Source organism: Hypomesus transpacificus, unplaced genomic scaffold (genome assembly GCF_021917145.1).
Source record: "Hypomesus transpacificus isolate Combined female unplaced genomic scaffold, fHypTra1 scaffold_31, whole genome shotgun sequence".
Lineage (NCBI taxonomy): Eukaryota > Metazoa > Chordata > Actinopteri > Osmeriformes > Osmeridae > Hypomesus > Hypomesus transpacificus.
Window position 1 is genome coordinate 650223 of NW_025813837.1, and position 18680 is coordinate 668902.

General features: G+C 42.7%; 1 protein-coding gene across 1 annotated transcript in view; it reads left to right on the forward strand.

Moving 5' to 3' along the window:
* The window catches only part of adamts3 (ADAM metallopeptidase with thrombospondin type 1 motif, 3), a 38250-nt gene that overhangs the window by 1406 nt on the left and 18164 nt on the right, over nucleotides 1-18680 (forward strand). Inside the window, exons 3-5 of the mRNA XM_047015947.1 lie at nucleotides 497-936; nucleotides 12498-12654; nucleotides 15802-15989. Coding sequence (XP_046871903.1) covers nucleotides 497-936; nucleotides 12498-12654; nucleotides 15802-15989 — 785 coding nt within the window. The remainder of the gene's footprint in view (nucleotides 1-496; nucleotides 937-12497; nucleotides 12655-15801; nucleotides 15990-18680) is intronic.

An 18680-nucleotide genomic window follows, 5' to 3' on the forward strand; every position in this document is an offset into this window, starting at 1 on the left:
AGAAGTCATAATGTATTCTTAATGCATTTGTCAAAGATTGCATATATACACCATTCATCACAGTTTGACGCAACAAATATGTGAAGCTTAGTTTTGCATTTAACCAATCACTTTTTGCAAAGTAATAACTTTTGCATACAAAATGTGTGAAAAAGCACAAATACACCCTGCTTGGTAGTTAGGGTTGTGGTCATAAGAATTTCCTGTCTCACGAGACTTTTAACAAACCATAATTTACAACATGAAACATTGTGTTATGTTTTCAATTATACACAACAGGCTTGTTCTCTAACATCTTGCTAAAATGAATGATCAAAACCATCCACGTTTTATTGGTTTGAGTTTCTTCCAGGTCTATTCTTGAGTGTCTTCCAGCTTTGTTGAGACCCCAAAAATATGAAATAAGATGACATTAGCTGCGTCCAAAATAGGCAAAGGCCAAAATGTGTTGAATGGGAAACTTAGGTTTTCTGTCTTCCCTTGTGTGCTCTCGCAGATCTGCTTAGGAGCAGGCTGAAGGAGTATGGCCTCATCACGCCAATCAGCACAGACTCTCAGGGACGCTACCTGTCGCATCTCCTCTCAGCCAATCACAAGCAGCGGGTGAAGAGGGAGCTCCGGTCTGACGAAGCGGAACGCGGCGCCGAGCGTCTTTTCTTCAACGTCACCGCCTTCGGGAAGGAATTTCACCTGCGCCTGCGTCCCAATGACAGGCTGGTCGCGCCCGGCGCCATGGTGGAGTGGCACGACGAGGTCCGGAGCTTTGACGCGGGCGAGGGCAACGTCACCGGAGGCGCTAACGGCCGCGGGAACGTGTCCGACGGCGGCACCGAGAGGATACTGAGGCGAGAGCGTCTCAAAACGGACTGCACCTTCATCGGAGACATCACCGATGTTCCCGGGGCCTCGGTCGCTATTAGCAACTGTGATGGACTGGTAAGCGTTCTCCCTTCTTTAGCAGTAAACTCTGCACCACCCCCCCCCCCCCACCACCCCTCTCTCCCACCACAAAGGATGGTAGACCTTTTCATATGAGGGTCAGTGGCTTTAAGATGGTCATAACTTTGCTCTTCTTTCACAAGTCAGTACTTTTAAAGTACATTGTGCATCCGATATCCCTTTTGCAGACAGCCGGACGAGCTTTTGTCGCGGTGTTTGTCATGGGTGAGTGGTCGTCCATTGCTTGGTGCTACTGTGACGTATTACTCCCTGGCCAGTTCCTCTCATAAAACATGGGCAGTCATTTTGGTCGACAAACCTTGCATCCTTATCTTTACCATTACCTCCCATAATGCACTTGGCCAGGGGTGACTTTCAGCCCCAAACTTTCTTATTATCCCTCTAAAAGTTGAAGGTAAAAAGCGTGAGAACAGTCTATAAGAAACACCCTAGTGGTTTCCTTTAGGCTGGTTTCATAAAAGCAAACAATGCAATTCACAGGCTTGAAGTTAGTGAATAGAATATAGCAGCACTCTAATATGTGTGTGTGTGTGTGGGGGGGGGGGGGGCTTTCAAATTGGTATGTTTGTATACCTGCACACTTTCCTCAGGGGAAGGCTATAAATATCTACTTCATCTCATCATACCAAGTTAAACCTGCTCTAATGATCAGGAAACCAACTCGAAACCATATCAATATAATTATAATATTGTTGTTGTTATTATGTCAATATAATAATAACACAATAAAGGACACAGGGAGAAACACGTAATCTGCTGGTAAACAACAGGCAAACAAGGATCTACACACACATACACACCACAGGACCGTTTGTTTCAGCATACGTGTTCACTTATACATTTCTACTTTTGTCTCTATTTTCACTGCATAACAGACTGTAGTCTTCACCTCACAGTATCACCAACCGTGTCTGAAGGAGGGGATCCCTCCTTGAATTGCTCCTCAAGGATACTTTAGGTTTTTCTCTGAGTTTTTCCTTGTCTTCTTTGAGGGTTAACGGTTGGTTTAGGTGCAGTTCTATGGGCTTCTGTGAAGCCCTCTGTGACATTACTTGAAAAAACTGTAAAACAAATAAGATTGGATTTGATGACTTGGGAGGGGGGGGGGGCGTTGAAACTGTTGTTATGCTTGCTAGTGCAGATCCTAATACTCCTATAATGTTTCCTTGATGACGAGGTTGGGACTGTGATACTATTGCAGGGGCGAGAGGGGAGGCGGGGGTGGGGGGGGGGCTTTAATGATATGCTTTTGTACGAGGCCGTTTTTACTATCGATGGATTTAATGGGTGGGAGTGCGGAACCTGTGATGTATAGCTGAGTTCACCCACCCTCTGTGGAGTCGTCACATCTGCTGCCGAGCCGTTCCCATGCCAGGCAAGGCTGCACCCGGCTAGGACGCTTTCACAAGTGCGTCTGTTGAAGCCGCTGAGGACTGGGGCTCACATCTTGTATTTCCAAAGGCTTCTCAGTTAAAATAGGTGTCGGTGGGACGTCGTCACCATTCCAGAGGTGTAAATATAAAACTTGATAAGGTGATATTTTATTCAGCCCCATAGGGAAATTACTTTGTTCCAGCAGCAACTCTTAATAAGGGCAGGTGTTTCACTTATATGCAGGTGTTGCACACGATAAGGTAAATATACAGAGTGTAGGAACAAAAATAAAAAGCTAACAGAAATGAAATGGATATAACGATATAGATATTTCGTACACCGTACAGGAACTGGATACAAGGAATAGTGGAGAGGCCGCAATTCCGAAATGTAAGTCACATTATTACAAAGATGCTTTGTGCAAGCGTATGGCAGTAAGCAGGAAGGGTTTTCTGTCGGTCAGTGGTACACTGGGGCATGACGAATCTCAAGCCAAAGGTGTTAGCCAAACAGAATAGTTATGTACTGCAGGCGAGGGGGTCATCCAAGCTGTTCGATATCTTTTTCGATTGTCATGAGATACAAATGCACTCGTGCATGGATTGGCAACACCAATACGCACACGTGTTCCCGTGTCCACCGATGACATTGGCCCTCTGCTCTTCTCCCAGTCTGCCGTCCTTCCTCTGGGGGCAGCCTGGAGCAGGGGGCAGCCATGTTAGCCTGTCCCGGGAGCCCAGTCCAAGTGCTCACACACGGGTCCTGGCCAGGGACACGGGCAGGAGAGCGATCCATTCTGCAAGTTTTTTCAAACTGGGGGAGGAACCCGCGCGAGCATGAGGAGGACATGCAAACTCCACACTTCCAGACCACGCCCACTTTACCTTCTGACCACGCCCACTTTACCTTCTGACCACGCCCACCACCGCTCTTTAGATGCTTCCTGAATCATCGCCTCAGTTGCACTGACATTGAGGGGGAGGCTGGTGGTGGTGGTGGTGGTGGTGGTGGTGGTGGTGGTGGTGGTGGTGGTGGTGGTGGTGGTGGTGGTGGTGGTGGTGGTGGGGGCGTCAGCGTCAGCAAACTCAGTGATGGCGTCGAAGCTGAGCCTGGCCACACGGTTCAGGGGGAACAGGGAGTAGAGCAATGGGCTGAACCCACACCCCTGAGGGGCTCCAGTGTTGAGGAAGAGTGAGGAAGAGTTGACATCTCCCATCTTCACGACCTGGGGGCCTGTCCGTGATGACATCACAGCTGCATGGCAGCCCCAGTGATATTTTTTGTGTTCCTTTTTAGCTCCCCTGAATAGGTTGTGAGGTTAGGTGTCGTTTAAGCTTTAATTATATACGTTCAAGGACATGTGTTCATCACAGCATTGGTTGGATTACTCAGTGGGCTGTACTTGTCCCCATGCAAGGACCTGAGACGTGTTGAAATGTGTATCTGTATTGTAGTTAGCATTTTGGTGCTGTTGTTTGTCTTTTGATTAATGAGTGGTTACAATGTGACCAGTGTTGGTGTGGTTTTTAGGTACCTGTCCTTTGTGGGTATAACTGCTTCAGTTGCAGTTGTGAGTTGATTACCAACAAGTCTGAATATATTGAAAAAATTAATAATGAAATATCGCAAAAAATATATCTAACACAGCAACTGTTCTTATTCAAGAGCAGCAGAGGGGAATTCAATTTGAATTATTTTCCCAACACTCACAAATGTTACCCAAACAGCAAATCTAATGATGCTCTTGTCCTTGTGTTTGATCTCCAGAGGTAGGCCTAACCCGCTGTCTGTAGGTGTTCTTAATTAGATCCAGAGTGTGGTAGTCAGAGACAGCACAGCTGCAGCCTTGTTCCTAAAGCACATGAAGCAAATATTTCCTATCTTCTGGCTGGGAAGAAGAGAGACTAGTGTTAAAAAGCAGCTGGGAGAAAAGAACATCACCGGGTTGGGGTTTCCACAGTGATTTACCGGTACACTGCAAGACAGATCCACGTGACAGTGAAACGTGCGACCTGTGGAAATAGTTATTGGAAGAAGTGTTTAAATAGCTCCTTGATGAAGTTCATGAAATATCTTGTGCAATTCCTCCGTTCTGAAAGCTTTGCTATGGAGTAGAAAATGAATGTTGTCTTTTTGGAGGATGTTGTGGGGACAGGGGCCGTCCTTGCTCATAAGAAGGTTGACAGACTACAGGTAGTGAAAACACAGCATGCAGTGCCTCAAAGCTAAACGTAGCCACTGCACTCAGTCTGTGGAAGTATGTCCTTTGTGGGATGTCATGTCTAGGACTCTTTAGTTCTGCAGCTGTCAAAAAGCAAACTCTCCTGTCATTAGATATTTTTTCATGCCACCTCAAGTGTATTTGGCAAAGTAGATGGAGAAGGAAATGGGAGTTTTAGGAGAACTGCCGGAAGTATAATGGCATTTTTTAAAATACATATTTAAAATGTGATTTATAATATATTTTAAATACATATCAAAGAGCCACAATCAACAAAATGGTCTTGGCTGAATATTGTCATTTTAAATGAGTCATAGCATGTAATATGATTTGTCGACAAATGTGTCAAATATCGGGGTGACTAATAGTTCATCCGAACTGATTCGTTTTATGAAATAAATGTCATTAGCACCACACCAGTCATTGGAGTGAAAAATGGTTCTGTCACTAATTAGTGATGCTGTTTGAAGTATATTTCTAAAGCATACCAATCTATACCAATGATATGAAGGAATTTTGTGGCAAAGAAAGAAACGATTTTTACCACGTTGCCGCCAAAGGACAAGTAGTATTTACATTTGCATCTTGTGCACTGGCGATGACAAACATGGGCTAGGAAAACATGCGCAGGCTTGTTTGTTTATCCAAATTGTGATTTAACAGAGGAACGATGCACCTTCATCTTCGATAATCGGACAACAATAATAGTGTTGTAACTCATGGTTTCTTTTCTAAAACCTAGGATGTCGCTGCATTGTTCAGATTCCTTCCAAATAGTATGCTGCCTGTGCAGTCTGTAGCTGGATCTGTTCTTCTGTTTAAGAAGATCTAATGACAGTGTTTAATCCTTGGAACACACCTGGTCTATATATACAGTAGCTTTCCAGAAGGATGGGGGACAGATTTACAAGTAGAGCAAGTCTGTCATAAAAGAAAGTCAAGAAGGAGACCTATGGCTGGTTATGTCCGTTTCCTGTGCACAAAAAGGAACTATGGCACACGTAACTTAACAGGCAGACAAGACCAAATAAGGGAAAAATGCAATTGATATAAATTGGGTATATTTTATAAGCTGACTTGTTAACATGACATTTTGTCAATGTCCAGCAGTCTTCATGTTTGTTATTTTTCTCTCATCTGCTAGCCTCCACCCTTTTGGTTCCCAGTGTTTAGTACAGATTCAAGTGACCTGGCAAGCATATAACTTGCAAATGCATACAACTGGGATTTATATTTTCTCAACAACTGAACCAAAGACGCCCTCATGCCCTGTGTAGGGGGCACTGTCATCCTGGAATAGACCACTCCCATCATTATAGAATTAATTAACAATCATAGGTGATTGCTCATCACAGGTGATCAACTAGAACAACCTCGATATTGATTTGCTTTGAGACCGGCCCTCCAAGGGCTCAAGCCATGCAGGAATATGCCCTCCTCGGCCGTACAGAGCTGCCTGACTCCCTCTTAGCAGGGGTTGAAGGGTCATGCCTGTATCTGTCTCCTGGTGTATGTCACACACATTGTCGTGGACACGACAATGAGAAAGAAAGACTGATTGAATGATCAGCGTAGGTCTTTATTCTGATACTTTGAAAGGCAGGAGCAAAATGTCATACCAAAACGACTCAACATTTATATCTTAACACACGTTACGTCACGTAGCCTACATGCATTGATATATGCTCGGCTAACTGTTCAATATACTCAGTGTGTTGTCAGTTCTCTTATGAGGATCTCTCTTATGGTGCTGTACAAACTGGATGATGTCTGTACCATTGGGGGTGGGGGCAGTTTCTCTGAATTAATGACCGTTTCTCTGTATGGATGTTTGCTGCTGATATGTATAAACACATAATATATCAATAAAAGTGCCCAGAAGCACACACCGAACTACCACTTACTGGCCCCTATTGAGAAAAAATAAAATCTTTAAAAGAAATAACTTAGCTTTGCATATCCTGGGGTACCTCCCCTTGTGTACCTCAAACCATATTTATCCAAACAGCTTTGTAGTCAAAACTGCAACAGGCAAGTTTTTGGCTAAACGGATAAAGTAAATCAAGATTGCTGTCGATTTTGCTACCCCAAACGTACTTATGTGTCTATAAGATGACGTGGCAGCATGGTCGGTGTCTGAAGCCTTGGCTGCAGGGTGCGGGGGCGACAGCAGAAACCTCACTTAGTCCTCGTGCCATCTTGATCCCAAACCCGGCCAAACTGATCCTGATCCAGAGTTCAGAACAAGTTGAAGGTCCACAGAATATTTCTGTAAGGTTGTCACTGTGTGGTATATTGTGGAGGCGTACGAATACAATATTGTTTCATCAACGTGAAAATACAGATTGCTATTTTGCACATGATTGATATAAGACGTTCAACAGGGATCACAATTGATACTGGAGGAACGCCATTGGTCAGATGGACGCCAATCTAAAAAAAGGGAGGGGTCTACAAGGCAGCTCAATGGTGTTTCTTATCAAGGGAACACATAATTCATAAAAATGGACAATCGAACAACATCCATTAAAACCGCTGTGTCTGAAACTGACTTGTCTTAAAACGGTCGTTTTCGAGATGGGGGAGAAAAACTAATTGCCCCAGTGAGTGCCCGATGCGTTCAAGTAAACACGCCTCAGCCTGGGTGACGAGGGGAAAGTTGAACGCTCTTCATGTCTTGGCAACATGAAGGATAATGGTCGTAATGACACTGTTCAGAATGTCACTCTGAGTATGAATTTAATGTTGTTGTGATCAACTCAATTTGTGGCTCATGCCTCAGTTAGTCAAGTGACGGTAGTTGAACAGTAGTTGCATGTAAGCTATTGTACAGTTTTTTTTTGTACCAATACTGTACTATACACTTCCCTTAACCCAATACAGGTTCATACTTTGTAGTTAATGAATACATTATTAATGTCAACTTAAGCCCTTAAGTTATGAAGGCATGCCTCGAAAATCTACAGCAATTTCGGGAGGCACAAGAGTAGTATTCAGTAATAGATCTTGATTTATTTTATCTGTTTAGCCAAAAACTGCCTGTTGCAGTCTTGACTACAAAGCTGTTTGGATAGATATGGTTTGAGGTACACGAGGGGAGGTACCCCAGGATATGCAAAGCTAAGTTATTTCTTTTAAATATATATTTTTTTCAGCAGGGGCCAGTAAGTGGTAGTTCGGTGTGTGCTTCTGGGCACTTTTATTGATATATTTATGTGTTTATACATTTTTAATCGTGACCTACATAAACCCAAGGGGACCCACATTTTCTGTTGTTGTTTTAAACAGACATTGAAGCCCATTCACAGATTCTTGGTTTTATTTTAGGTAAAGTGTTGACTTGTTACCAACATCTCAAAGTAGTAGGTAAATGTTTGCCCTGTTTGGAGGGCTGTACAAAAAGAAATGATTGAGCCAGATTAAATGTTCTTTTTTCAAAATTTATAGAAAATGAGGCTACACCCAGCATGACCTTTTGCTTTTTCTGACCTTCTTACATCTCATCAAACATCATCCAGTATTACCTACTCAATGCTTTAGTCTTTCCAATAATACTGGAAAGGACTCCCGCAACAAATATTACATTTACGTGTATTCATTTAGCAGACACTGTTATGAAAAGCGATGTACAAATAGTGCTTGATTATAAATAATTATAAGCATCAGTGTAGCAGATTATCAAGGACTAGAAGTGCACCACGGACTGTCTAACAATAGCATGATCTAAAATACAATACAGCATTATTCCTCAGATCAACAGATCAAGTCAACAAAAACAATATCAACTGGACTTCTAGTTTATAAATCATGAGATTCTGCAGGGGAAGTCTTTGTTCGAAGACAGAGCCACAACAAGATCTCAAATACTTCACGTACCAAATCGTCAATTTCTCAGATACCACAACAGGTGACTGTTTTTTACCTTTAAAGAAAGAAAGAAAAAAAAACCTGCAGGTATTGCAAGCTATGTTTTCATTTCTCCTGTGTAGTGTTTTGTGTTGATCCATTTACAAACACGTTTTCATTGCACGCCTGTAGCCTGGTCTTGTTTTGCCACAATGTATGATGCCTGTCATAGCATCTTACAACAATAAAACTGAGATTTCTTTCTAACTTTTACTTCAAAGCTTATAAGGAAACTTAAAGGGGTTGAGTTTGTGGAGGGTGAAATGTGACGTATTATTGTAGTCATAGTATTAAGAACTGTAGTTAAATAGTTATGTTTTCAGTCGCTTATCCAGAACATTTCATATAAGGTGGCCAGATGGGTCCTTTTATTATTATGGGGTGGCACATCTAACAGTGCGCATTTGCTCACCTGTCACCGTTTGAAGTGGTGATATCTCAGTGATAGGTGATATCTAAGTGATAGGTGATATCTCAGTGATAGGTGATATCTCAGTGATAGGTGATATCTAAGTGATAGGTTAATATCAGATATCTAATCTGAGTTGCAGTGGTGACTCAGCATTTCAGCAAAAATACCCAGTTTTAAAAAACAGGTTATATAATACAAATATTCCGATTTACAGTGAAATGTAGAATGGCCGGTCATGGCCCCTAGTTTGGGGTTTAAAGGGTTAAAGTACCTTAGTTCAGCTATTTATATTTTTCTGGTGCCCTGCAAAAAATTATTTGTTCCGCTGTACTGAAGTCTCTCCCCCCCCCCCTCCTCACTGCTTCCAGCCAGGCTTGTTTATTATCATTTAGCATCTATACTTCCATCCATACTTGCATTTCTACTTGCATCCTCCTTGGGATGGATGACTTTGACTGACTTTTTTCTCTCTCGCTCTTTTAAAAAAGTTAAAAATCTGCATGTGTGATTTTTCCTGTAAGTTCTTTTTAGACCTGATGAAAATGGCAGGTAATGATGACGAAGGTTTGAGCAAACACACCTTTAAACAACATGGCGGGTGAAAGGTGGTAGTGTCTTGGCTGAATTCAGGCCTTTTTCAAAGTGGCTGTACCATATTTTTTTAAGAAAGCACGTTTATAACGGCTCCTTAAGAAGTTTATACTGGAAGGGCTGTCTTTGAAAAACTGGCCCCTTCAGTTGAGTCCCGTATGTTTGTCTTGGCAGAGGGGGGGTGTCTGCTTGGCTTGGGCTGGTTCTGGGGATATTAAACTGATGGTACACACACTCTTGTTCTCTTCAAGAACTTGTATTGAGGAAACAATAGGCTTACCTTTTTGGTCACTTGGCATTCGTCTGCAACATCAAGTAAGCTCTTGATTGGATTTTTCAACACACAAGGTGGAAGAAGCTACAAAATACTCTTGTTTCTCTTTTTTATACAGGCACAGGAATATTTGGGTTTTGTGTATTATGTGGCATTTAATAGTGGGCAATCGGGAAACCAAAACCAGGATATAGCTTGTCATTAATATTAATATAATAAAAATGATATTATAAATCTAATCACAACCCATTGGTTCTATAGAGGTTGGTTTAAGCATCTATTTATTTTAATATTTTTCTTATTAGGTTATATTTGTATGAATTGTGAATTTAATTATGTTCATGGATCTATTTAATTGTTTTTGAACCCCTATTCACATGTATTTTTTGTCCTATAGAGGCTGAACAAACTCCAAGTTAACTCTCAAGCAGTTGTTCAGTTGAACAAATACACTCACTGAGATTAAAACTAGATTGTACAGCTGTTGCATCAGCCAAGCACTTCTAACAGACACTTTTTAGCACACTACTTTCAAGTCTTCAGTCACCTTTTTCACTGATCAGATGAAAACACCTCTAAACCTCACAAATTATGAGTTTGATTTGGATCATTCCGGAACCAGTTGGTTTGAAAAGGGAAGGAAAAGGCAACGCCTATCCGCCAAGTGATGGTGTTCCTGCTCGATGCTCAACCGATTCTGCCATCCCTCCCTGTTTCCTCTAGGTGGCTCCGTGGGGAAGAAGAAAAGGTTCATCTTAGAATATTGTCTTTCACGTTAGTAAATGTTTAGACAACTTGTCAAGATGTATTTTCCTTGACTACGTTTTATGGGCATTCTCTTACCAACTAACAGCATATTGGCACAAAGTTCTCTTTCTCCTTGCTGTGTGGATGCCATACCCTGGTCATTGGCCACTGGCTCATCTGGCTCACCATCACGTTGCCCTGAAATGTAATACTCTTCTGTAATATCCAAGTGACATTCATTGTGCTTGGCAAATTGTGCACTACACTATATTCCATAAAGAAAGCACTCGATTTTAGAGGACTGTATTGTAGGGCCCCTCAATCTGTCCAAGTATTGGCAACAAACTTTCATGCACACAAATTAAGCGGGATATTGATAGAAACTGATTGACAGAGTATTGTCTTTAAGAAGTGGGGGCTTCAAATGTCAATCTTTACATAATATTAGACCTACCAATGCAAATGATGTGAGGTGCTGCTGTTTGCTCTTTACATTGTGTTTTTGTGTAAGATTCGTCTTGTTGATAGTCTTCATTCAAATGGTGTTTTTAGAATATTTGATTGTGTTTGAAATCCCTCATAAAGATCATTTAAGAGGCGTGGCACTCCTCTGGATATACCCCTCCTCCCTACACCTCCTCCTGACATTCCCATAACCTGCCCCACCTGCCCCCGACCGTGGCAAATGTGGAATCTCCGCAACACGTGTCTGAGAAGGCATGGAATATATCACATGACTGCAGCGTTTGATTTAGACTGCTGGGACAGTAAACAGCGCCAGCATAATTGAGATGCATTTCTTGCCACTTTCAACTTGGGTTAGCCAGCTCATTCGTTCCACAGATATTACCCACCTAAACCAGGAAAACATTTAGGAACTTTGTTATCACTATTAAAAAGTGATTTTAAGAAGAAAAATATTTTCATATCTGAGTCTTGGTTGTTGGAATATAAATTGGTCTTATGAGGAAAACACTTCTAAATTGTTATGATACAATAGTGGCCTTATCAATGACTTATAACGCAGTGAAATTGCTCTCCAAGTCCTTTTCTGTGAAAATAGGAAGCCATTGGGAAAATCTTGGCTGGAATGAGCCAAAACTGTACTCTCTCTGGAGCACACAGGATGGTAGTGAGGAGGCCAAGGCCAAGTTAAAGCCAGGAGAGTAAGAGAATCAGATTTTCGAGCACATTCCAACCTGGCCTCTGAGAGGCAGGTCTGTGTACATGAGGCCTGTGCTAAAGGTTGGAGAAGGGAGGACATGAACGGAGGGAGTGTTCCAGAAGGCGAGCGGGTGACGAGTGTGCACATGCACGTAACACATATCCACACTTTAGCCTTAAACTAAAATTACATTTCAGTGACTATCGGCTCAGTTGCGTGCAATTAACATGAACACATTTAAAGGTGTAATTTACTGTGAATATATATTTTTTTTTTACCAAATTGTATGTGAATGCATGTGATGTCCAACACACATTTTGATGTTTCCATTCTATGATATAAGGATTCTTTTTTTACAGCTTGGTTAACTTTTAGGGAACTTACCAAGAATCATCAGGGGTGACTCAGCAGGCATATGGCTTTAAATGCGCTTTTTAAATGCACTGTCTGTCCTGGTTACTTAGGAAAGTGAACTTTCTTTAAATTTTCATTTCATCGAGGTAAAAGAACTGAATATCTGAGAGCTAGTGTTTTTAGGGAATAGTTGGCTGAAGAAGTCCTCTTGGCACAAGCATTTGGATCTTGTTTAAATATTGTATCTTTCCCTGAACCCTGGAGACAGTGAATTAGACAGATGTTGGGGTTTGTGCTTTGAAACAAATGTGCTGTGTCCCGACTTTTGTCTCAAATCAAGATAACATTTTGGGTCCTGCCCGTCCATCTTATCTTACGAACCTTAAAAAAACAAAAATGAAAAAGAGGACACTCCTTAAAAACAAAGGTTGTGTAGATCTTCCCTCGTTTTCACAGGAGCTGACATTTTTGCCTCATGCGATGTGTCTCCCAGGCAGGAATGATTCGCACTGACTTAGACGAGTACTTCATCGAGCCTCTGGAGAGGGGCATCCAGGAGCAGGAGGAGCGAGGCAGGGTCCACGTCGTCTACAGGAGGTCCGCAGTGCTCCAGGCCCCCTTGGAGAACTCCATGGACTGCCAGGTGGAAGGTAGGATTGAACCGAATTGCCTCGGTGACTGTATGACATTTGGGTTGAATTGTCATTCGTATTGCATATGTCATGTCAATTGGACTGTCATAAGACCATATGTGGAAGAAATTCATGTGCAGTGGATGATCTGTGAATGGAAATTGCATCACTGAACCAGAAAGGATAGCTAGAAAGAGATTTTGCCTTGAAGCTCAACTCAAACTGCAAGTATCTGTGGAAGTGTATGGGATGAGTGTAAAAAAGGTTGAACTGGTTAACCTCACTTCTAAGTATAAATACCACCATTCCCAAACATCAATTGCTATTAGAAGGAACACTTGTGAGTGGAAATGACACCTGTGACTTATGGTACAGTCATCAGGATAGAGAGATGGAGAATGGAATTCAATAAAAGTAAAATATTCCCCACTTAAGTAAAAAAAATAATTGTCATCTCATAGTTTTGAAAGTGGAGAGCTTAGATTTTTTGGCTTTCCTTAGATTTTTTAAATAGGTATATACCTCAACTGACATATCACTGATCTTTGTTGATGTGTTGTGCAACTTGATCCTAATTATGTTATTTGTTAATCATACTTTCTCAAAGCTTAAATTAGAGAAAGCCGAAACAGATTGTTTAAATAGAACACAACATTTAGAAGCTCAGGTCACTGATTTTGAGGTATTTCACATTTTATAAGCTATTCAGCGGCTAGCTATATTATCTTACATACCTAGAAATCACATAGAAATCTTGAAGGGTAGTTCTATGAAAGGTATTCTGTGAGTATTCATCTAAATTAGAATGCAGCCTAGACAGCACTTGAGTGACTGGGAGGCCAAGCATGCACAGAAGAAAGAAGAGCTACGCTAGAATGTTCTTCAGGTACATCACTCGCTATCATACATTTGGGGGATTTCTTTTCTTGCTTCTTTGATTATGATGATTAAAAAAAAAAAAGTTTGTTTGTTTGACCTAGTTTGATGCTCATTTGGGGGTGTTCAGTCAACCTAGTTTTGCCTGTCATATAACTTCTCAGTAGCAGTGGCTGCAAACTGCAGTACCCAGAGGCATTCGGTTGGTCAGGGTCTACACAACACACACACTCCTTTTACAGGCGCAGCGCTTGCCAACATAAAACCATGAAGCGCAGTATCTCCTGAGCGCACGAGCTCAGCAGGTATCCTTTAATTCCACCCGCTGACACATGGAAATGATTTCATGGGACTTAAATTGTAAAATGCTTCTAACAGCATTTTTTCTCCTTTCAGAGAGAACGCACTGTTGGGTAACTTTTGCTGCTTGCGCATTTCGACTCAGTCGGGGCACTTCACAAAAGGAAACTACAAAGATTTCTTCCAGTCATCAAAGCCAATGTAATTAACTTGTGTTACATGTGGCAGAAGGGCTGAGAAAGCTGTTTGCATGACAAATAAATTGCGAGTGCCAGATCAAACCCAGCCTATGAAACACCTTGTTATATTCAGCTACCTAAGCTACCTAATGGAAATGTTGCTCTTTTAAAAGTAGACCTGCGTTAAATTGAATATATTGGAAAGTGATGTGCTAATCGAAACGTTTATGGCAGCTATGACTTAAAAACAAACATTCTATCTTTGGAAAAAAAAGGTCTGCTATTGGAATTGGTCTTTTGTATCAGGTCTGAGAGTCTGTTGTGAAAGTGTGAAAGCATGGACGTATCTAGCCCAATGGAGCCCCCTCAAAAGTTTCATTATTTCATTTTAAACTTTTAATAATTTCTTTTATTTTAAATATATATATTTAAAATATTTTATTTTTGTTAATTTCTCTTCCTAAAACCCACTAGAGGACAACATTTAAAAGGATATTTAAAAAAAGATATTCTGGGGTAACATGCCCCCAGACTCCCCTAGTTTTGCTGGGTCAAATAATAGGTTTTATCTAGGGTGTTAGCCCCCCCAAAAGTGGGAACCTAGATTTGCCCCTGTGTGAAAGTAAAAAAACATTTCAGTAAAATACCTGTCTGTTCCGCAAACCTTTATCTGTTTGATAAACAGAGCATGGCTTTGAAGTGTTTGTAGACTGAATTTAAATGACGACATTCCCTTTCTTAGTGTTCATGAATACATGCCTTTTCCGGTACCCAACTTTGTAATCATCACATTTTATTAGGGGATGAGACAAGGGAGGGAGTGGATTATTAGCTGGAGATAAACAGTACAGGTAGAAATCCAATAAAGAAGTAATTTGTAGCTTGCAGCGTGGCTCCCCCCCCCCCCCCCCCCCCCCCCCCCCCCCCCCCCAGCCACTGTGCCACGTGTGAGCTTCACTAACCAACCCCTGCTCCCTGCACGCGTCTCAAGGGAAGGGGGGCTGCCTCGCCCCCAGCGGTTGGGGCGCCTGCGTGTTCCGTCTCCGTCCGAGAGTGTGTGTGTGTGTGTGTGTGAGGAACTAGGATCTGAGACACTTTGGCACTTGTAAGGAAAAAGCATGTGTGTGCAGATGAGGGGGAAGTCCCGCACGTTTGAAGTAGGTACCTCAGAGAGCGTGTTGACTCTGGGGCCTGAGCCTGGTCCTGTCGCACAAGAATGCCTGTGTCATGACGAGGGCGCAGCAGAGGAGGAACGCGCTCCACAATGCTAACTCTGTGGAAGCCAGGACCATGGCTGAGGTCACGGACATTTCTCTGAGCCTCTCCGCACAATCAATCAGGGCCAGTGTCTGCTGGCGTTAGTGTCGCTGGAACTGAAATATGAAGATTCAGAAGCTTGCATGGCATAGATTGGTGGGGAGATCAGAAAGGCCAGATGATTGTACATTCTTGATAAATCTATCTACCCTTTTCAATATTTCATGAAACCTTTTTGTTCATATTTATATTGTTTATTATTGTGTGGTTTTCCATTATTCAACTAGTTGTTATCACCACTCATCTTGAAGAGAATCACATTTGAGGGAAAATATAATAAAACAATATTGTGTAATATTGGCAGCAATCCCTCTCTCTCTGTTTACTCCCAATAGTATTAATACTTATTACAGTAATTATTATTAGTAATGAATAATTAGGCATACTTTGGCGTCTCTGGTTCTGTAGAGAGTTTAGAAGTAAAAGTAAGTTAAAGTACACTTATGGCAGTACTGTGCTGACCTCATGGCCTTGTTCTCTGTTGTCCTCTCAGAACCGGAGCTAAACATCCCAGGAGTGTTGGATAATGTTGCCAAACAGGTCAACCAGACTGTCCGTCGGCGGCGTCACGCCGGAGACGACGACTACAACATAGAAGTCCTGCTGGGAGTGGACGACTCGGTGGTGCGCTTCCACGGCAAGGAGCACGTCCAGAACTACCTCCTCACCCTCATGAACATCGTAAGTAACCGCCGCACGCTTCCGCCGCGACCCCTCGCTGCTTTGAACTCCCCATCGAGCGGACGTCAAGCGTAGGTTCGCGTCGAAAGCGGGACTCGCTGACGCTTTCGCCGGCACAATTGCTGACGGAGAGAGGCCACTTAGCGGGAGGGGGCGCCGAGTCATGCTGCGTCCCGCTCCACCTCCCGACATCCTCCGACCCCCGCCTCCTCTCGACGCCTCCTCTTTCCGACAACTCCTCCATCCCCGACTCCTCCTCTCGACGCCACCACCTCCGAAACACACATCTTCCTAACGCCTCTTTACTCCCTGTGGACATGTCTGAATGCATCTCTCAGTTCTCTCCCTGGCTGTCATTCACTGTCTTGCTCCTTTTCCTGTCTGCTCCTTTTCGACCCTCGACCCCCCCCGCTCTCCCCACTGATGTCTGTTCTCATCTCATCATTACTCCAGAAGCCGCTATCATCACAATATCCCCTTTTGCAGATCACTGTCTTGTCACCAGAAATACACTTGGACATGATTCAGTCTGTCAGGTGATGATGGAGAGGATGTGTAAACAATTTCCACACTTTTGGAAAGGGAAATATATATTAGGGCATTTTTATAAGGTCCATGTCCCCACCTCCACAATAACATGTTTATTATAAATATACATGTTAAAATGTTTATTCCTACATCCTGGATACCTGTGTCGTAGGCTATATATCTTAAATCATCCAACAGTCGGTCTGTGCAATCCATGCATTGTGTTGCATGAATACATCAAATAATGGTTGCCATGATTCATTTTACGGCAGGAATATTTAGATCGCCAAGAAAGCTCCACTTTTTCTCCATTCTGCGTGTCACAAAGACTAAAACTCAACTGGTTGGCCTTGTGGCTCTGTGAGGTGGCGAATCTGCCTCTCCGCCCCATGGACAGTTCAGAATGACCATTGGGTTACATTGTCAAGACTGCCACCTACTGGTCACGGTTTGTGAAGCTAATTGATGGTGAGTTTCAGTTGATGAGCCCGGGGTGCTGGGCTGAGTCAGCTACTGTACATCCAGAAAGAGGAAAGAGGAAAAAGATGTCTCCCAAACCTGGTATGAGATGAATGGCTCTGTGACCATCGTCTACGAAGCGAGCTGACCATCACCTTTGACTTGAAGACCCTCAACCCATTCAGCCAATGGTTTTAGATCAGTCAAGGGCTCCGAGGCTAACATATGTAGGCCCCACTGTAAACTGCTGTAAATAAATAAGGAAGTACAATACACTGAAGTTGGTGCTGGGTCAGCTCTAGTGCCATCTTTAATGTGACTTTTCCCAAAGATTACAGACAAAAATCACAAACAAGCTGCAAAAAAAAGCATCTTAAAAACACAATCCAAATGATACACCTTATCTTACTTATCAGTTTTATTAGCATACCCAATAATGGTAAAGATTTGAAAAAGACCATCACTTTTGCAACATTTAACAAGAAAACCAATGGATTACAATGTATAGCCAGAAACACAGTTGAGTGCTGAACTAGTCACCAGTTGGTTATTGAATGTTGCAAACAGTCTCACGCACACAGGCAAATCCAGAAGGGGGAGGCAGAAAGAGCCAAGGACAGCCCTCGTTGATCGACTGGGTATGGATGTGGGGGCACTGTGCTGCACTGTGAGGTTGTAATGAGTGAGTGTTGTGGCATGTCTCCGTTAGTTTTGTTTAGCGAAGCACAAATTATAAAGAATATAATGAGTACATTTATGGAGTCTATGTGAAACTGGTCTGCTCAGAGGTATGATCCCGCATTGTGTAATCTGCTGTCTGGCAGCTGAAAGACTGGACCACTGCTTGCTGGTTGATATTTTGTCTCTGGCCGGTCCCATACACAAGGACCTGACATAAGAGCATGGAGCAAGGGAGCATGGATGAGACATGTCTCAAGGGAGTCAGATGGCTGAGCGGTGAGGGAGTCGGGCTAGTAATCAGAAGGTTGCCAGATCGATTCCCCGCCGTGCCAAATGACGTTGTGTCCTTGGGCAAGGCACTTCACCCTACTGGCCTTGGGGGGAATGTCCCTGTACTTACTGTAAGTCGCTCTGGATAAGAGCGTCTGCTAAATGACTAAATGTAAAATGTAAATGTAAGTTGGGGGTCAGATGGCTGAGCGGTTAGGGAGTCGGGCTATTAATCAGAAGGTTGTTGGTTCGATTCCTGGCCGTGACAAATGACGTTGTGTCCTTGGGCAAGGTACTTCACCCTACTTGCCTCGGGCAGAATGTCCCTGTACTTACTGTAAGTTGTTCTGGATAAGAGCATCTGCTAAATGTAATGTAAGTTGCTATTGCTGGATTTGAGAGATCACAACCACGTGGGAATATGAAACGCCAACCCAAAATGACGAAAGAAAATACACAAGGATTTATGGTGAAATACATACCAAATGTAGGCATACAGAATGCTCCACCATCCAAAAACCCCCTCTAGTAGGCTACAAAAAACAATATGCCAAAAGCACATAAAAAGGGCAACACTTCAATGGAAATGGCAAACAGAAGATTGAAGCTTCAGAACTCCAACCAGCACTAAACCAGCGGCCGTGCTGGTTGAATTGCCTCTGACAGGCCAACTGCCCCTAGCTGACAGACTGTTGAGGCAATCTGCGTTTATATGCCAGTGAACATTTGAATCTTGCACTTGAATACCCTATT